General features: G+C 36.8%; 1 protein-coding gene and 1 pseudogene across 1 annotated transcript in view; both read left to right on the top strand.

Moving 5' to 3' along the window:
- The window catches only part of UPF2 (UPF2 regulator of nonsense mediated mRNA decay), a 94,500-nt gene that overhangs the window by 40,856 nt on the left and 32,152 nt on the right, over nucleotides 1–21,492 (top strand). The window contains exons 10-14 of the mRNA XM_069547246.1: nucleotides 4,556–4,669; nucleotides 9,642–9,758; nucleotides 18,104–18,289; nucleotides 20,129–20,332; nucleotides 21,035–21,310. Of these exons, the coding sequence (XP_069403347.1) occupies nucleotides 4,556–4,669; nucleotides 9,642–9,758; nucleotides 18,104–18,289; nucleotides 20,129–20,332; nucleotides 21,035–21,310 (897 nt within the window). The remainder of the gene's footprint in view (nucleotides 1–4,555; nucleotides 4,670–9,641; nucleotides 9,759–18,103; nucleotides 18,290–20,128; nucleotides 20,333–21,034; nucleotides 21,311–21,492) is intronic.
- LOC138417952 (small nucleolar RNA U3) lies at nucleotides 15,427–15,524 on the top strand (annotated as a pseudogene).

Raw genomic sequence — 21,492 nt, 5'->3', positions numbered from 1 at the left:
CACCAAGGGAAATAGCTCTACTTTTGTCCCTCTGACATTCAGGAACCCATGTTTGCCAAATTCTGTTGGTAATACCTTCTAAAACACGTCCTTAGGCTAATGTCTCTCCTTCAGTCCCAGTGCCACTGTCTTTCACTCTCTGTAGCTTGAATTAGAATAGCTGTGTAACCAGGTTCCCCATCTTTGCCTCTCTCTAGCTATAACATATTGTCACAATCTGATCCTGTTTGCTTCTTGCTTAAGAACCTCACCTGAGAAAAAATGTTGGTTGGCAAAACTGTATAAAATCTTCTCTGGTAGTCAAAGAAATTCTGGTTAAAACAATAGGTTTGCTAATTTGACTAGTTGGTTAGTGAAGGTAATAGAAATGAGAAACCATTATCATGTACTTGAGATTGTAATTTGAAGAAGGGAATTTGGCAGTATGTTTCAAGATCATTGGAGGTATTTATACAGTAGACAACTCTGAGAATCTGTTCTGAGCAAATGATCCTGAGTACCCCAAAAGCTTTATTCACATCATGAATTGTAATGGGGGGAAAAGGAAAATAATCTAGAAGCCCAACAGTTGATTAAAAAATGGTTATATAATCACAATGCTGAAATGATATAGAGCCATTGAAAGTCTTATTTACCAAAAGTTTTCAAATTATGTGTAAAGTACTTTTAGGGGAGAAAAAGCAAGCTCTAAAGTCTTAAACATAATAAATTCACAATTATGTTAAAATGCTTAGAAAGTAACCAATAGAAAAAGGTATCTATCGGTATATTAGCAGTGGCTGTTAGATAGTGGACTTAAGAGAAACTCCTTTCTAGTTTTCTGTGTTCTCCACATTTTTAGCAAGGGCTGCTTCTTTAATAATGGAGAAGACAACTTTTACTTAAACATAGACATAATCACCCTCACTGTTCAACATTTTTGAAATCTGGTTTTTTAACTTTTTTGATCAAACCTCTCTCTTGGTAAAATAAGTTGACCACATATCATAAGTTGACTGTATTTATGTTATATGCATTTTTAATTCTACCAGATATTTTATGTATATCATAAAACATACAAAGGTAACTTTAAAGTATGAGATAAAAAACAAAAACCTAAGTAGAAGTTTGATCCGCACCACCCCAGTAGATAAGAGTGTTATCCTCCCTACTTTGGCAATCAATAGTCCCTAGAATAATATAAATTAAGTTTCTTTGAAGGCAGATTTATCTATTTATAAACCCAGTGCCTACTTAGTGTTTAGTGTATAGTAGATTTTCCAAAATACTAGTTGAATGATTGAATGTTTGTATAAAACAAATGAGCTAATTATGGAGGATATACAATATTTGCGTGAAGTTATTAAGGGGCCAGTTTGAGGCAAAGAGTTCTTCCTTTAGGGGAATAATGAATGGTAGGCCTTGGAAGTTCTTACTTTTGTATGTTGACATAACTGAAGAGATTTTAACTCATTATATGAATCTAGTTATTCGATTAATCTTGGTTTTGGCTGTCTCTAATACATGAGTTGTAAGCAGCATTTTTGCTACATTTGATTATATAAATAAAATCTTTTAAGACATTATTGAACTAAACACATAGAAAATTTTACATTGTTAATTAATCTGTATTTACTTTTGCAGAAGTGTTTGATGTACCATTTGATCATAAAGAATCAACAAATGAGATTAGAAAATGTTGAATGAGGAGTCCGAATAAGTCTTTTTTGTCAGTCAGTCTTTTGAAAAACCTTGTTTGTTTTTTTTTTTTTTCATTGAAAATGAGGGAGTGAGATAATTCATACCTCATTTTAAAAGTCTGTAATCTTGTCATTTTAGTTAGATTGTACTACCTTGACCTCAATAATATGTAAGAATAATTGTGAATGATACACTGTGTTACGTGTTTTGGAAACTATGATGCTCAGTAATACTTAAAATCGTATGGCCCTTACGAATTTGAGTCAGTTCTAGTGAGGTGGATGAACCCAGAGCCTGTTATACAGAGTGAAGTAAGTCATAAAGTGAAAAACAAATATCATATATTAATAATAAATGTGGAATCTAGAAAAATGGTACTGATGAACCTATTTGTAGGGCATCAGTAGAGATACAGATGTAGAGAAAAGATTTGTAGACCCAGCAGTGGAAGGAGAGGGTGGGACAAACTGAGAGAGTGGCATCGCCAGTGGGAATTTGCTGTATGACTGCAGAGAGCTCAACCCAGTGCTGTGACAGCCTAGAGGGATGGTATAGGGTGGGAGGGAGGTTCATGTACGGCAGAAACCAATATAACATTGTAAAGCAATTATACTCCAATTAAAAACAAATAATTTAAAAAATTGTGTGATTCTGCACAGCACAGAGCTTATACATCTAGAATCGCCCAAGGAGCTTTGTAAAAGCATATGTATGTATTTCCCAGCCTTTCTCCCTTTAAAGATTCAGCTTCAGTATATGTATATCATTTTTGAAACGTTTCTTTTTACTTTTTCTGTTTCTATATTTTTTTAATTGTAAAAGAAACACATGCCCAGACTGGATGATTTAGAAAATACAAAAATACATAAAGAAGAAAGTGGGGGGCAATCTCATAATTTCATCACTTAAACTTTGTTAATATTTTAGTTTTTTTTTTACTTTTTTGCTTCTGTAGTTTTTCATGGATGAATTTATATTTAGTACAGTTTTTCGTTTTTTATTTCCCAGAAGCATTTTACTGTATCATTTAAAACACTTTGCAAGCATCATTTGTATAATCTTTTGTCCTGGACATTAGTTGCTTAGTATTAGGTGAAGTATAGTTATCATCATTACCACCCACTGTCATCATCCTTGTTTTTATCCATATTTTTCTGAGTGAGTGAGTAGGTTCAGGAAGTTTTATATGCATTGTCCAGGATAATATACTCCCACCCTCACTCCCAAATGGCACAAAACGACCACATGAGCTCAAGTGTTGTGAACTGCCATCTTAATTCTTTCATGGCACTGCAATGTATATATAAACATTAAGCATTTTCATTAATTTGTTCAGTCAGTGAACATTAATTTTGTGCCCATGTATTAGTGATGCATGTACAAATGTGGATAAAGCTCACAATGACTATTATTTATTGAACTCTTTATGGTCCCAGTCACTACACTATTGATTGTGCTTTGTATGTATCAGTTCACTTAATACCCACAACCATATATGATACAGGTTACTTTGATTAGTTCCATTTTACAGATGAGAAAATTAAGGCATAAAGTTTAAGTAACAGTTAAGAGATAGAGCTGGGACTTAAGCCTAACAAATTAAACCTAGCAAATTTTTGTTCACAAATTATCCCTGAAGATCTAAAAAGTTTATAAACACCTACTTTTGCTTGCTACAGAAAGTTGGTCCTTAAAAGGAAGATGATGAATTCCATTTAAGTGTAAATTGTCTATGTAGAAGATTAATACTTATGTAAAAGATTGTCACTCATTGTCCAGGTATGGGTGAGGTTAGAACAGACACACACACACACAGACACACACACACACAGTCTTAACCACTGTACCACCAGGGAAATCCTGGTTAAGACTTATTTTTTGAACCCCAGCACATGCTTGAACAGTTGAATTCTCAAATGTGAGTTAGGAGATTGGGGTTTTGGTACTGATCCTTGGTCAGGTCATTTGAAAGCTTTGTGTTCTTCTGTTGTTGTTTTAACTATTAAATCAGGTTTATACAGATTTTACTCCTTTCTCAGTATTGTTGTGTGGAACAAATAGGAAGTATTCTGAAAAATAATGACAGTAAACTATTACAGAGAACTGCCATATTATTGTTACTGTTCAAAGAAAAGTCTTCTAGACTTCAGGTTTGGTTTTCTGATGAAAATATAATTCTGAGATTAAATCCATTTACAGTTATCTTGATGTGTCTGTTCACATTGTACTGTTGTAATAGGACTTTGTTATGTCCAGTATTTTTTGAAATGTGTGCCTGAGTAGAGGGCTTATATTTGAAAAGGATTTGAACTTTGATCTATGACTGTGACTGTTGATAATAAGAAAAAATAGCTATTATATTGGAAATTTTGTTGTACTAATGCATTTACAATAAAAAATGTAGTATATAGTTCATAACTATAATATACTAACTAAGCCTTAATATTTTCTGCTTAAGTGAGCTTTAGGCATTTATTACTTTTAAAGGAGCATTTCCTAATGTATATTCCTTATAATATTAATTTAACAAACTAGTAGTTGTTAACATTTCAAAAGAGGGATTTATGTTTTATGTTGCCAGAGAAATTTAAGGAACATTGAGTTAAGTTAAACAACTTTCTTTGTTTGAGAGCCTCTTTAAGGCTGATGAAATGCATTGTTTCCCCAAATTATTTGACCATGAAACTGTTTTGGAAAGCACATTCTGGCCCTGGTATTCCACGGAGCTAATTATGTCTTAGAATAATTTGAATATAGCAAGAAACTATACCCAAATTTATTTAAAATATCTTGAGTGATTCAATCTTATTAAAATAACAGTTTTTATCACAGATTTCAGACTATTAAGCAGTGTCTCTTTTCTTTTCATTTGTAGGTACGAAAAAAGGACCAGATCAATATTGAAACAAAGAACAAAACTGTTCGTTTTATTGGAGAACTCACTAAGTTTAAGATGTTCACAAAAAATGATACACTGCATTGTTTAAAGGTAAGTGCTGAATCATTTGAAATATTTTTAATAGGTAAATCTAAAGTTTTAATGCTTTAGTTTATAAATGCTGGAAAATGATACAGTTAAGAAATATTTAATCTATAGGAAGACAAAAAAGTAAAAAGGAACAATAAATAGATGAGCAAACTAGAGAACAAATAATAAGATGGTAGATATAAATACAGCTATAATAGTAATCACATGTAATGTGGAAGGACAAAATATATTAAGTAAAAGCCTTAAGAATATAAGACTTGCTTGAAACAATGTTATATGCTGCCTACAAGGAAGATGCCCTTAAAATATGAACACCAGGAAGCCTAAAGTGAAAAGATGGGGGAAATATATCAAGAAAGCACTAAAAAAATAAGATAAAGCACTAAAAAAATAAGATAAAGCACTTGGCTTCATTATTGTCAGACAAAGTAGGCTTTAAGGCACAAAACATTGTTAGAAATAAAGAATGATAGTTCATAAAGATAGTGTTACCTTCATGAATCAGTATGCATCCAATAATGTATTTTCAAGATACATGAAGCAAAAATCAACAAAGAAAGAGAAATCTGCAGTCATAGTGAAATACTGAAAAACACCTTTTAGTAGCTGAAAGCATAGGCAGGCAAGTAAGTAAGTGAATAAGTATGTATCAGATTGGACAATGCAATTAATAACCTTAATCTAATTGACAGTATATTCAACAGAATCAGAATTTACAGTCCCTGCAATGCACATGAATGAACCAAAATCAATTAGAAAGTCTCAGCAAGTTAAAAAAAAAAAGGAAATTACTCAAATTACAGTTTTTTGTCCACTATGGAATCAAATTAGAAACTCACTAGTAACTAACTAGTTATGTGGGGTAAAGCTGATAACAGCATCAGTTCAGTCACTCAGTTGTGTCCGACTCTGTGACCGCATGGACTGCAGGCTTCCCTGTCCATCACCAATTCCTGGAGTCTACTCAAACTCATGTCCGTTGAGTCGGTGATGCCATCCTGCCATCTCATCCTCGGTCTTCCCTGTCTCCTCCTGCCTTCAATCTTTCCCAGCATCAGGGTCTTTTCAAATAAGTTACTTCTTTGCATCAGGTGGCCCAAGTATTGGGAGTTTCAGCTTCAGCATCACTCCTTCCAGTGAATATTCAGCACTTATTTCTTTTAGGATGGACTGGTTGGATCTCCTTGCAGTCCAAGGGACTCTCAAGAGTCTTCTCCAACACCACAGTTCAAAACATCGATTCTTTGGCGCTCAGCTTTCTTTATAATCCAACTCACATCCATACGTAACTATTGGAAAAACCATAGCTTTAACTAGATGAACCTTTGTTGGCAAAGTAATGTCTCTGCTTTTGAATATGCTGTCTATATTGGTCATAACTTTTCTTCCAAGGAGCAAGGGTCTTTTAATTTCATGGCTGCAGTCACCATAAAAGCACAGATGAAATAATTTTTCTACATTTGAAATTGGTCATTACTAACAATAACAAGTGTTTTATCAAGTTGATTTCCTTGATATATCACTTACCTATGTGACACAAAATGGGTCTCATGGATTCAAATACATTTGGCAAACCCTGAGTTAAACAAACATGTTTCTTTACTGCATGATTTCTTAAGAATGTTTAAAATATTTTAAGCGATCATTATAAATATTCAAGGGGTTTAGTTTCCTAAACCTACCTGGAGATTTTCAGGAGCCTACAGAGTACATTAGGGAAACTTTGGACAGCATTTTAAGAGAGGTTGTGAAAGTTTTTTCAGTGCTGTCATTGAACGGAATCATACCATGAACAACTTAAACATTAGTATATCTCTTTGTATTAATTACTGATATATGTAGGAAGAATATACATTTGTTTGATACAAGTTCATTTCTGTAAATTTGGTTTAAGGAAATAATCATAAATGTAGTTAAATTTATCTACAAGAATGTTGCATTACACTGTTGTTTATAGTAGCAAAATTTTTTTTAAAAAATTCCATCAGTAAGAATTGGGGAAGTTTTATTATAATTCAAGTGGGCCTTAGAAAGCATCACTATGAACAAAGCTAGTGGAGGTGATGGAATCCCAGTTGAGCTATTTAAAATCCTGAAAGATGATGCTGTGAAAGTGCTGCACTCAATATGCCAGCAAATTTGGAAAACTCAGCAGTGGCCACAGGACTGAAAAAGGTCAGTTTTCATTCTAATCCCAAAGATAGGCAATGCCAAAGAATGTTCAAACTACCGCATAATTGCACTCATCTCACAGGCTAGTAAGTTCAGTTCAGTTCAGTTGCTCAGTCGTGTCCGACTCTTTGCGACCCCAGGAATTGCAGCATGCCAGGCCTCCCTGTCCATCATCAACTCCTGGAGTTCACCCAGACTCAGGTCCATCAAGTCAGTGACGCCATCCAGCCATCTCATCCTCTGTCGTCCCCTTCTCCTCCTGCCCCCAGTCCCTCCCACCATCAGAGTCTTTTCCAGTGAGTCAACTCTTCGCATGAGGTGGCCAAAGCACTGGAGTTTCAGCTTTAGCATCAGTCCTTCCAGTGAGCACCCAGGACTGATCTCCTTTAGAATGGACTGGTTGGATCTCCTTGCAGTCCAAGGGACTCTCAAGAGTCTTCTCCAACACCACAGTTCAAAAGCATCAATTCTTCAGTGCTCAGCTTTCTTCACAGTCCAACTCTCACATCCATACATGACTACAGGAAAAACCATAGTCTTGACTAGACAGACCTTTGTTGGCAAAGTAATGTTGCTACTTTTGAATATGCTTTCTAGGTTGGTCGTAACTTTCCTTCCAAGGAGTAAGCATCTTTTCATTTCGTGACTGCAATCACCATCTGCAATGATTTTGGAGCCCCAAAAAATAAAGTCTGACACTTTTTCCACTGTTTCCCCATCTATTTCCCATGAAGTGATGGAACCAGATGCCATGATCTTCGTTTTCTGAATGTTGGGCTTTAAGCCAACTCTTTCACTCTCCTCTTTCACTCTCCTCAAGAGGCTTTTTAGTTCCTCTTCACTTTCTGCCATAAGGGTGGTATCATCTGCATATCTGAGGTTATTGATATTTCTTCCTGCAATCTTGATTCCAGCTTGTGCTTCTTCCAGCCCAGCGTTTCTCATGATGTGCTCTGCAGATAAGTTAAATAAGCAGGGTAAAGTAATGCTCAAAATTCTCCAAGCCATGCTTCAGCAATACGTGAATTGTGAACTTCCAGATGTTCAAGCTGGTTTTAGAAAAGGCAGAGGAACCAGAGATCAAATTGCCAACATCTGCTGGGTCATGGAAAAAGCAAGAGAGTTCCATCTATCTCTGCTTTATTGACTATGCTAAAGCCTTTGACTGTGTGGATCATAATAAACTGTGGAAAATTCTGAAAGAGATGGGAATACCAGACCACCTGACCCACCTCTTGAAAAACCTAGATTCAGGTCAGGAAGCAACAATTAGAACTGGACATGGAACAGCAGACTGGTTCCAAATAGGAAAAGGAATATGTCAAGGCTATATATTGTTGCCCTGCTTATTTAACTTCTGTGCAGAGTACATCATGAGAAACGCTGGGCTGGAAGAAGCACAAGCTGGAATCGAGATTGCTGGGAGAAATATCAGTAACCTCAGATATGTAGATGATACCACCCTTATGGCAGAAAGTGAAGAGGAACTAAAAAGCCTCTTGATGAAAGTGAAAGAGGAGAGTGAAAAAGTTGGCTTAAAGCTCAACATTCAGAAAACGAAGATCATGGCATCTGGTCCCATCACTTCATGGGAAATAGGTGGGGAAACAGTGTCAGACTTTATTTTTTGGGGCTCCAAAATCACTGCAGATGGTGATTGCAGCCATGAAATTTAAAAGACGCTTACTCCTTGGAAGGAAAGTTATGACCAACGTAGATAACATATTCAAAAGCAGAGACATTACTTTGCCAACAAAGGTCCATCTAGTCAAGGCTATGGTTTTTCTTGTAGTCATATATGGATGTGAGAGTTGGACTGTGAAGAAAGCTGAGCACTGAAGAATTGATGCTTTTGAACTGTGGTGTTGGAGAAGACTCTTGAGAGTCCCTTGGACTGCAAGGAGATCCAACCAGTCCATTCTAAAGAAGCTCAGTCCTGGGTGCTCACTGGAAGGACTGATGCTAAAGCCGAAACTTCAGTACTTTGGCCATCTCATGGGAAGAGTGGACTCACTGGGAAAGACTGATGCTGGGAGGGACTGGGGGCAGGAGGAGAAGGGGATGACAGAGGATGTGATGGCTGGATGGCATCACCAACTCGATGGACATGAATTTGGGTAAACTCCAGGAGTTGGTGATGGACAAGGAGGCCTGGTGTGCTGCCATTCCTGGGATCACAAAGAGTTGGACACAACTGAGTGACTGAACTGAACTGAATGAACCCTTTAAATTATTTAAATTTAAACTATAGAAGAAAAAATAAGGACATGGAAAATACTCATGTTAGCCAAAATACAAGCCAAATTCTGGTTTAGAAAATAGACACAAAAATATTGGGGAGATAAATACTAAAATGTTGTAATGTGTTATAAGTTTCATATAAGCCTTTTGTTTTCAAAATTTTAAAGGTAAATGTCATAGAAACCCAAGCCAGAAAATATTTAGAAAATGTTAGCTATTTGTATGTGGCATTTATTTAAATATGTGGCATCTCCTGATAAATATAAGTTTTGATAAATAAATTTTCACATATCTTTCTAAAAGGAATAACATTCAATATATTGAAGTTTTTAGATAAAATTTTATGGTTGAACACAAGATACCCTGTGATAAAGCTTGACATCTAAAGTAGACTAGTTTTTTTTTTAGTTGAAAGTATAGTTATAATGTTGTGTTTAGCTTTTCTTTTTTTTTTACAGTGAACGTTTTTAAAGGTGTTCCACATATTAGGTATATAATGTTTTCTTTAATAGGATTGAAATGTTGTCTTTGTGGGTTTTTATCATTATTATTATTACAGATGCTTCTATCGGACTTTTCCCATCACCATATTGAAATGGCATGTACCCTACTGGAAACATGTGGAAGGTTCCTTTTCAGATCTCCAGAATCTCACCTGAGGACCAGTGTGCTTTTGGTAAGGGCTTGAGGATACTAGCAAGAGCTTGAAGGTCTTGATTTACTCCAGGGGTTAAAAATTTTAACCAGTGCCTGTTACCTTGCTGAACCATTTAAACATTTTACCTAAACAAGAACTCCAGCCATCCCTGAGTAGCTATAGGAAATATTCTCATTTGGCTATCAGTTAGCTCACACTATTGTAGAGTGGGATTGAGTTCAGCCCCAGATAACCTTTGATAAACTTAGAGCCATCTTTCTGAATATTCTTGGTAGATTGTTACTGTGCCATAACCACATAAATGATGGAGCTTAAATTTTTAAAATTAAAAAACAAAACATAAGCTTAAAAAATTAATTGGTAGAGAACATATTTCTTAAGCTAATTAGCATGCCAAAATGGCAAGCAAGTTTATTAAGCAGTTAAGTTATGCTTATTGGTAATAACCATGCATTCACTTGGAGCCTTCACAGGGGAGACAGTGTGATGGGGGAGGGGTATCAGAATTTTACCCCTTACTAATTTTGAATTAGTGTCAAAGAAAGCACTGGGTTAGGAATCCCTGGACATAGACTGTCTTTGCATCAGTGTCGCTTTTATAGAAGTGCTGATTGTGTCTTTTTCTCTACGTGTGTTATTTTTTTAGAATTTAGTTATAAGCTTGACTATTTCTCTGACAATGATATTTAAAATGAAAATACATAGTAATTTATTTCTAGTAGACAAAATATTAATGTGAAATCATATGGAGTTGACTTCCACATTCTTTTTAGGCTTATTCAAATGAATAATAATCATTTTAAGTTCAAATTTTTATTTTAACATAGGAAAAACTCTTCCTCCTCTTTGGCTTAACCTGATATGGCTAAATAAGACACTACATAGTATAATGTAATAGAGATGCCAAGAAAGATTAGCTTTTAAAAGTGACTGTATTTTGTTTATAATACTAAACTGTCTATGTTTACTGTTTGCTAGGGAAAGTTTACTAGTCATGGTATGGATGCTTATCCCATTGCTGCAAACCAAAGTCCTTCTTGCTTGACTGGCTTTTGTGGCTCAGTGTATCTTTCCCTGTCTTGTAGCAAGAGCAGCCAGCCTTATCATTGATTGTCTTGCTTTCTGGATAGGAGCCTTATTTATCATATAACATTTTCGGGGCTCCTCCTGTGTGTCAGGCACTGAACTGCAGGGATGATGTTCTTGCTGATTGGCTGGGGTTAGTACAAAGAAACAAACATAGTTGTCATTAAAGTGGTCCCTATCTAGTGCTAATTCCAGTATAGTGTTCTGTGTGTTTTACCAGGGAAAGGTGTGCAGAGGATCTTATGCACTTACAGAGGGAGGACTTAGACTTAATGAATCAGAAAGGATATTCCCTAATAGATGCTTTTATTCGTTGAGTGCAGACTCTTCTGTCAGACCCTTGGGATATAAAAGTGAAAAAGATAGTCCCTGGCCTCAGGGATTTTATAGTCTTATAACTCAGATGAGTAATTAGACAGTTGAAATACACAGAGGGGGAATGTGATCTAATACTGTGGGTCAGCATAGGGTAATATGTGTCTACATAGTAGAGGTGCTTCGTCTAGTGTTGATATGTCATGAAAGGTTTCCTGAAAAAATAGTATTTATTTTAGAGACTAACCTGAACCTCAAAGGCAGAGAAGAGAGACACACTGAGTTATGTGGCAGCAGATAAGACTGGAGAGGTAGACACAGCCTAGATTATAAAAAGCGCCCTGAGTCTGAGTGCTGTGCTAAAAAACTGATACCCCCTCCCCCCGATGGTAGTGAGTAGCTATTGAAAGATGTTAAGCAGGTAGGATAGGTATGATCAGATTTAATTTTTTAGAAAGATCAGTGTAGAGGAGATGATTGAGATGGCTGAGGCTGGAGGTAGACAGAACAGTGAAATGGCTGTTTTCAGATCTTACAGAGAAAAAAAGAAATGTTAAGGCTGGGAAGATGAGGAATGGTAATTGGCTATATGAAGAATTTTACGAGGTAGAACTGGTGAGACGTGGTGAGATAATGAGAAAGAGAAAGTGCCCTAGGGTAAGACCCCAGATTCCATCTTGAGCAACCCAGCAGATGATGGTGCCAGTCACAGAGATGAGAAAATAGAAGAAAGGAAGAGAGGGTGAGTTTGGTTTGAAATATACCAGTGCTTATCAGTTCAGTTCAGTCGCTCACTCCTGTCTGATTCTTTGCGAACCATGGACTGCAGCATGCCAGGCTTCCCTGTCCATCACCCAGCTCCCAGAGCTTGGTCAAACCCATGTCCATCGAGTTGGTGATGCCATCCAGCCATCTCATCCTCTGTTGTCCCCTTCTCGTGCCTTCATTCTTTCCCAGCATCAGGGTCTTTTCCAGTGAGTCAGTTCTTTGCATCAGGTGGTCAAAGTATTGGAGTTTCAGCTTCAGCATCAGTCCTTCCAGTGAATATTCAGGACTGATTTCCTTCAGGGTGGTTTGATCTTCTTGCAGTCCAAGGGACTCTCAAGAGTCTTCTCTAACACCACAGTTCAAAAGCATCGATTCTTTGGTGCTCAGCTTTCTTTATAATCCAACTCTCACATCCATATGTGACTACTGGAAAACCATAGCTTTGACTAGACAGACTTGTTGGCAAGGTAATGTCTCTGCCTTTTCCTATGCAGTCTAGGTTGATTATAACTTTTCTTCCACAGAGCAAGAGTCTTTTAATTTCATGGCTGCAGTCACCATCTGTAGTGATTTTGGAGCCCAAGAAAGTAAAGTCTGTCACTGTTTCCATTGTTTCCCCATCTGTTTGCCATGAAGTGATGGGACGGGATGTCATGATCTTCGTTTTTTGACTGTTTAGTTTAAGCCAGCTTTTTCATGCTTCTCTTTCACTTTCATCAAGAGGCTCTTTAGTTTCTCTCTGCTTTCTGCCATAAGGGTGGTGTCATCTGCATATCTGAGGTTATTTATATTTCTCCTGGCGATCTTGATTCCAGCTTGTGTTTCATTGAGCTCAGCATTTCACATGATATACTCTGCATAGAAGTTAAATAAGCAGGGTGACAATATACAGCCTTGACGTACTCCTTTCCCAGTTTGGAACCGGTCTGTTGTTCCATGTCTGGTTCTAACAGTTGCTTCTTGACCTGCATACAGATTTCTTAGCAGGCAGTTAAGGTGTTCTGGTATTCCCATCTCTTGAAGAATTTTCCATAGTTTGTTGTGATCCACACAGTCAGAAGCTTTGGCATCATCAATAGAGCAGAAGTAGATGTTTTTCTGGAATTCTCTTGCTTTTTTGATGATCTAGTGGATGTTGGCAATTTGATATCTGATTCCTCTGCCTTTTCTAAATCCAGCTTGAACATCTGGAAGTTCATAGTTCATGTACTGTTGAAGCCTGATGTGGAGAATTTTCAGCATTACTTGCGTGTGAGATGAGTGCAATTATGCGATTGTTTAAACATTCTTTGGCATTATCCTTCTTTGGGATTGGAATGAAAACTGACCTTTTTCAGTCCTGTGGCCACTGCTGAGTTTTCCAAATTTACTGGCATATTGAATGCAGCACTTTCACAGCATCATCTTTTAGAATATGAAATAGCTCAACTGGAATTCGATCACATCCACTAGCCTTGTTCACAGTGATGCTTCCTAAGGCCCACTTGACTTCACATTCCAGGATGTCTTGAGTGATCACACCATCGTGATTATCTGGATCATGATCTTTTTTGTATTGTTGTTCTGTGTATTCTTACCACCTCTTCTTAATTTCTTCTGCTTCTATTAGGTCCATAGCATTTCTATCCTTTATTGCACCCATCTTTGCATGAAATAGTACCTTGTTATCTCTAATTTTCTTGAAGAGATCTCTAGTCTTTCCCATTGTATTGTTTTCCTGTATTTCTTTGCAATGATCACTGAGGAAGGCTTTCTTATCTCTCCTTCCTATTCTTTGGAACTCTGCATTCAAATGGGTAAATGGGTATATCTATCCTTTTCTCCTTTGCCTTTAGCTTCTCTTCTTTTCTCAGCTATTTTTAAGGTCTCCTCAGACAACCATTTTGCCTTTTTGCATTTCTTTTTCTTGGGGATGGTCTTGATCACTGCCTCCTGAACAGTGTCACGAACCTCCATCCATAGTTCTTCAGGTACTCTGCCTATCAGATAGATCTATACCCTTGAATCTATTTGTCACTTCCACTGTATCTAAATCAAAGGGATTTGATTTAGATCATACCTGAATGGTCTAGTGGTTTACCCTACTTTATTCAATTTAAGTCTGAATTTGGCAATAAGGAGTTCATGGTCTGAGCCACAGTCAGCTCCCAATCTTGTTCTTCATGGCTGTGTAGAGCTTTTCCATCTTTGGTTGCAAAGAATATAATCAGTCTGATTTTAGTATTGACCATCTGGTGATGTCCATGTGTAGAGTCTTCTCTTGTGTTGTTGGAAGAGGGTGTTTGCTATGACCATTGTGTTCTCTTGGCAAAACTGTTAGCCTTTGCTCTGCTTCATTTTGTACTCCTCAAGGCCAAATTGCTCTTGAGGATTGCATGACTCTTGACTTCCTACTTTTTCATTCCAGTCCCCTGTGATGAAAATGACACCTTTTTTGGGTGTTAGTTCTAGAAAGTCTTGTAGGTTTTCATAGAACCGTTCAGCTTTAGCTTCTTCAGCATTACTGATTGGGGCATAGACTTGGATTACTGTGATATTGAATGGTTTGCCTTGGAAATGAACAGAGATTATTCTGTCATTTTTGACATTGTACCCAAGTACTGCATTTTAGACTCTCTTGTTGACTGTGAGGACTACTCCATTTCTTCTAAGGGATTCTTGCCCACAGTAGTAGATACAATGGTCATCTGAATTAAATTCTACCATTCCAGTCTATTTTAGTTCACCAATTCGTAAAATGTTGATGTTCACTCTTGCTGTCTCCTGTGTGACGACTTAATTTACCTTCATTCATGGACCTAAGCAGAGAAGGCAATGGCACCCCACTCTAGTACTCTTGCCTGGAAAATCCAATGGACAGAGGAGCCTGGTGGACTGCAGTCCATCGGGTCACTAAGAGTCAGATATGACTGAGCAACTTCACTTTCACTTTTCACTTTCACACATTGGAGAAGGAAATGGCAACCCACTCCAGTGTTCTTGCCTGGAGAATCCCAGGGACGGGGGAGCCTGGTGGGCTGCCGTCTCTGGGGTCGCACAGAGTTGAACACGACTGAAGTGACTTAGCAGCATGGACCTAAGATCCCCGGTTCCTATGCAGTATTGCTCTTTACAACGTTGGACTTTACTTCCATTACCTGTCACATCCACACCTGGGTGTTGTTTTCGCTTTAGCTCCATCTCCTTATTCTTCCTGGAGCTATTTTTCCACTCTTCTCCAGTAGCATATTAGGCACCTACCAGCCTGGGGATTTCATCTTTCAGTGTCATATCTTACTGCCTTTGCATACTGTTCATGGGTTCTCAAGGCAAGAATAGTGAAGTGGTTTGCCATTCCCTTCTCCAGTGGACTGTGTTTTGTCAGAACTCTCCACCATGACCTGTCTGTCTTGGATGGCCCAACACGGCATGGCTTATAGTTTCATTGAGTTAGACAAGGCTGTGGTCCATGTGATCAGTTTGATTAGTTTTCTGTGATTGTGGTTTTCATTCTGTTTGCCCTCTGATGGATAAGGATAAAACTGTATTTTCAGGGATCATTTCTATAGTTTGTTACTAGAGAAATTTCTCTGAACATGTAAAGCACCCAAATGCTTATGGGATGATATAAAAAATATATTCATATTTATTTGGGAACACATAAAACCTTTTAACTGGTTGGCATTTAAAATTATTCTTGACTGATGTTAAAAGTAGTTTGCTGTGTATGTTAGGGGAAGTGGTTCTGAATAACAGAACAGTAGTCTTCATAACAGGTTGAAACTTGTGTTGATTTAAAACTAGGTTATGGGGAGGGATGTGGGAGGGGGGTTCAGGATGGGGAACACATGTACACTCATGGTGGATTCAAGTCACTGTATGGCAAAACCAATACAATATTGTAAAACAAACAAATAATTAAAAAAAGAAACTAAAAATCGAGTTACCATATGATCTTACAATCCCACACCAGGGCATATATCCAGAGAAAATGATATTTTGAAAAGATACATGCACCCCAGTGTTCTTAGCAGCACTATTTACAATAGCCAAGACAGAGAAGCAGCCTAAATGTCCATCGACAAATGAATGGATGAAGAAGATGTGGTGTGTATATGCATATATTTATACACACACACAATGGAATATTTTTCAGCCAAAAAAAAAAGAATGACATAATGCCACTTGCAACATTATGGCATTATCATAGAGATTATCATTAAGTGAAGTAAGTCAGAGAAAGACAAACATCATATGATATCACTTATACGTGGAGTCCAAAATATGTCACAAATGAACTTATTTGTGAAGCAGACTCATACATACACATAAGAACAAGTATATGTATAACTGAATCAATTTCCTGTTCACTTAAAACTAACACAACATTGTAAATTAATGATATCTCAATTTAAAAAAGTTAAAAAAAAAACATACAAAAGAGAGAAAAAAATACTGGGTTATGTATGTACAAATGATAAGTGATGTTTTGTCCAAAGAACCTAAAAGGAGTGGTCATTATCTCTAGCCCTGTTCAACAGGGAATTGTTCTGTCTGGAGGAGCCAGCATTAAATAAGTATTCCCAGATTGTAGAGTAGATGTCAGGAGAGGAGCTAGGCTACAACCCGTGTACTTTAGCAGATTCATAGACAAGTGAAACAGTTGTGAACCTTGGTATACCCATAACTGAACTTATGAATATCACACTTCTCCCCAGTATGTGATGGCTTTACATGTATAGAAACACAGACCATGGGAAAGATTTGAATGTTTTTTTTTAATTCATTTATTAATTTGTGTATTAGTAAACATTGATTGCAAACCTCCCATACATACCTGGCTGGGCACTGATTAGGTGATGAGTTTATGAACCTGCTGCAACCCCGGCCCTTCCTGAACTTAACAGACACAACTGTCTTTCCAAAACATGAAATCTTGCCTCCATCTGCCACCCCCTGCTACCCTAGTCCAGACATCTTCTTAAAGCTCATTGCGCTTCCCTCTACATGCTTCAAACTCCTGTTCCTACCAACTTCTGCAGAGTCTGGTCTCCCTGAACCCCTCCCCACTTAGAGCTGATCTCATGCCATTTCGTTCCGGCACCATGCTGGCCTGCATTTAATTCCTGTAGCGGATCCTTCTGTTTCCTCATTGTCTCTTGTCTGGCTATTGCTTCTGCCTCAGCTGCTCTCAACATTTGTCATCCTTCAGAGCACAAACTTCAATGTCGCTTTCCCAGAGAGGCTGTCCCTATCCTATCCTGACTAAAGTGGGCTCTTCTTACTCTCATTATTTTCTTTCGTAACACTAATCACAATTCATATTTAAAGGATTAGTTTATTTGTTGGCTTGTTTGTTATGTCTTCCTGCAGCAGACTCTTAGGCTTCACAAAGGTACAGACCGTGTCTCTCTTGTTCATTGGTGACTTCCAGCAGAGTGCCAAGTGCCAAGTAAAATGTTTGATGAATGGCTGAGTAAACTCAGTAATTTTAATTCTTACTATAGTGGTGTTTTAAGAACTAGGAGTGCTGTTTGAAGATCTTCAACTGGTTCATCTGTGGTTCTCAACTGGCATGTGGTGGGTATAGGTGTAGCTTGCTACAGAACATCCCGCAGTGTATGGAACAGTTCCCATTCCTGCCAGACAAAGAACTTTCCAGTCCAAAATGTCAGTAGTGTGAGGCTAAGAAGCCTGAAGTAGATGATTATTGACTGTTTTAATAACCTCCTTGAGCTGATGCTTAGGTCACTGGACGAGTTGCAAGACATTGGAAGGCTTTTAGTTTTCTTGTTTGTAGAGATATGTCAGATTAACCTGGTACAACATTGGATGGCCCAAGCTCTATGAATAAAAAAAATTATTGTTTTTGTCTCAGCCCTTAACTTCAGTCACTCATATGTAAGTCTTGTTTTATGTAGAGTTCATGTAGTTTGGCAGAGTTTTAAGTGAAGTTTAATTTGTAGCAAAGTTCTCTGAGTATTTCTTTGGAGAAAGCCTAAGACCAAGCAGTTATGGAGTAATTTGTTCTAAAAACATGACTAGTGATACAGCAGTTAGTATGCTTGTATACTCTTAGAAATATCTAGTAATTATTTTTTTCCCTTTTCTAGCTCTTTATCTTGAAACCTTTTCCCTGAAAGGGCACCTTTAATTAGGAACAAAGAAACCTTAGAAGAAAGTATTTTGACTGATTTAAGCTTTATACATTTTAGGAACAAATGATGAGAAAGAAACAAGCAATGCATCTCGATGCAAGATACGTCACAATGGTGGAAAATGCATATTACTACTGCAACCCACCTCCAGCTGAAAAAACAGTGAAAAAGAAACGTCCTCCTCTTCAGGAATATGTCCGGAAGCTTTTGTACAAAGATCTCTCCAAGGTTACCACCGAGAAGGTAAATTTTAATGAAATAGAACAGTAGTCAACTTGGGATTTGTGGTAGTGCTGAGCTTGTGTATTAATAACATTCAACCAAATTAATTCTTTTTCATCCTAATGATAATTGTACTGATGCAGTTCACTTTCTTTGTAGCCCACACCAAATTGTTTTAGGTCAAGGACATATATTTCAGTTTTCCTAAATCAACTCAGTTTATCAGTTGCTTCAGTGCCCTACATAGTATAGATAAGAAATGTAAGTAATTTGCAGTGTTCAAATCTTGTAAATGGAGAAATTGAAGCAGAGATATTAAAGTCTTGGCAGTGGAGTGATTGATTCCATATAAGTCATCACTAGAGGGAATTTACGTGATGATACTTAGTTTATGGGACATAGGTTTTGTTTTCCTTTCTAACCTAATTAAAATGGTAATTCTCTCCGTATTTACTGTTGATGCTGTGTATATTTGAAACAATTACTTAGTCTCTGACACTCTGTAGTGAATTTACCTTTAAATATTTTGCTTCAGTACCAGTGTTCTTAACCTTTAGTAAGTTTTTGGAGGCCTGTGATCCTCTTGACATTTAATGATTTTAAATCTCTGGACCTGACTGTATTTTCCTGGAAGAGGGTCTATAGCTTTCTTTAGATTCTCAGCAGGGGTCGATTTCCAGAAGAAATTAAGAACCACTGACCTATTAGCTTTAATTATTATAGTTACCTCATTGGAACCTTCACTTCTAAAAAAGACATGTTGAATAAACATTTCTTGGTCAGCTCAACAAGTTGAAACAACATGGTATGGGACTTTTTTCTTTTCAGGAAAAAAAAAAAATTCTGGACAGAGGAAACCTATGGATAAGAGGCAAGGAATAATACATGTGTTATAAGTGGCTGGGGTAGAAGGTGATGAGGAATGATAGTGCAACTTTGAACATCAAAACCACCTTCAGGGAGCCAGAGACAGTAGTTGTTTAAAAAAATAGGACTTGGAAGGGGCTTTAGAATTGGCTAAAAGTTTGAAAAGTATGGAATGTTTATGCATTTGAGATGACATTAATATTTCCATTGAAGCTGATACAAGAACATACTTAGTGCTTGAAAGCTGGATTGTGGATATAGAGTAGAGGTAAAAGGACTACTTTACAAGCTGCTAACAGTATCTATTTTCTTTCAGAATAAATGTGGAAAGAACCAGATGATAAGTAGAGCTCTGCTGATGATCTCATTACCAGTAGAGTTTTTTTTTAAGTAATAGCTAACTTCTGTGGGGTGCTTATAATGTGCCAGGCATGTTCCTGTGTACTTCTCACACTTTAACTTGTCAAAACCTTAGAGCAGACTTATGCCCTAAGTGTCATCCCTGCTTTACATGCAAGGAAACTGTGTGTCAGTCTTGATGTTGTGTCCCCATCTTACTAATTAAGTGGTCTTTTAACCAATTGATCTTTAGTTTATTTCCTTATTGGACATTTTTCATTTATATAAAGAAGTGTCTGAGATTATTTACATCAAATGATGCACAAAAGAAAACGTTATTTTTGTTAAGTCTTGGGTATTTCTTTCAGTGACCTGAGTATGAGTGTATACTGTTAGCTTGATTGAAACCCTGGAAACTCTAGGAAATTTGAGGGTATTATGAAAGATACAGGGAAAATGTGAATATATTTTGCCAGTAATTAGAAAAATCTTATTTTTCCTATCTCTAAAATGAAGAGGCTGATAGGGAACCTCTAAAGTATTTTCCATTTCAAAAGTTCTGTGACTGTACAGTCATAAAATATCTGTATTATTGGATATGTTGGGCTACTTTGTGCTTATATTAGTAATTTAAATAAAATTCTCTTCATTTAGGTTTTGAGACAGATGAGGAAGTTGCCTTGGCAGGATCAGGAAGTGAAAGACTATGTGATTTGTTGTATGATAAACATCTGGAACGTGAAATACAACAGCATTCACTGTGTAGCCAACCTCTTAGCAGGACTAGTGCTCTACCAGGAAGATGTTGGAATCCATGTTGTGGATGGAGTTTTAGAAGATATTCGATTAGGAATGGAGGTAACAAAGATTTGCACCAAATTGAAATCTGTGGACAATTTAGACAGCTTTTAAATCCTATTATTGAAAAATAAGGATTTGAAAACCTTCCTTTCCCCATATGATGTCATTTACTGTTACTATTTTGGAAATAGTGATTTCTTAATAAACCCTACTTGTGTCCGATTTTCTAGTTTCCTCTGATGCTAATGCTAAAATATTTTTTGCCTCTTTTTCTAAATCCAGTTAAGGTTATTTTAGAAGAATATAGTAAATTTTTATTCTTTCTAGGTCACTCTTAGAGTTCGTTATAGGAACTCATAAATTTATTAATTAGGAGAATTGATACTCACTTGATAAGAATTTCTATAAGCAGCTTGTTCTATAAGCTTGTTTCCTTAAAATTTATGGATTACAGAGAAAATAAGTTACAGAGGGCTGATAGAATTACATTTTAACTTTTTTCATAAACTATTAATTCATTTAACAATTTAGTATTAAATTTAATATTTAACATGCTCTATTTACTAAAACATTTTAAAGATAGACATTTCCTGCAGAGATAAAAAAGGACCCCTATTATTGGAAAAAAAGAAAAGAACCCATTAGTTTTTCTCTGTTCAGTGAGTGATGTTGTCAAGTGACAGAGATGATTTTAGCTCTTCTCAAACACATATCTGTTCATTAATGGAAATCTGCTTTTTTTTTTTCTTCCTGCTTTAGGTTAATCAACCTAAATTTAATCAGAGACGTATCAGCAGTGCCAAGTTCTTGGGGGAACTTTATAATTACAGAATGGTGGAATCGGCCGTTATTTTTAGAACTCTTTATTCTTTTACTTCATTTGGTGTTAACTCTGATGGCTCTCCAAGTTCACTGGACCCTCCTGAGCACCTTTTCAGGATTAGACTGGTGTGCACTATTTTGGATACCTGTGGCCAGTACTTTGACAGAGGTTCCAGTAAACGAAAACTCGATTGCTTCCTTGTGTATTTTCAGGTATACGAATTAAAATATGCAGTTGGCCATCATATAATGCATTGCTTGTGTTACAAAAATATTAAAGCAGTGGAAATTCCCTGGTGTTTCAGTGGTTAGGACTCTACACTTTCACTGCAGAAGACCAAGATTCAATCTCTGGTTGGGGAACTAAGATCCTGCAAGCCACACAGTGCAGCATG

The sequence above is a fragment of the Ovis canadensis genome, chromosome 13 (assembly GCF_042477335.2).
Source record: "Ovis canadensis isolate MfBH-ARS-UI-01 breed Bighorn chromosome 13, ARS-UI_OviCan_v2, whole genome shotgun sequence".
Classification (NCBI taxonomy): domain Eukaryota; kingdom Metazoa; phylum Chordata; class Mammalia; order Artiodactyla; family Bovidae; genus Ovis; species Ovis canadensis.
Note: the sequence above shows the minus strand (reverse complement) of the source record. Positions and strands in the feature narration are given on the sequence as shown.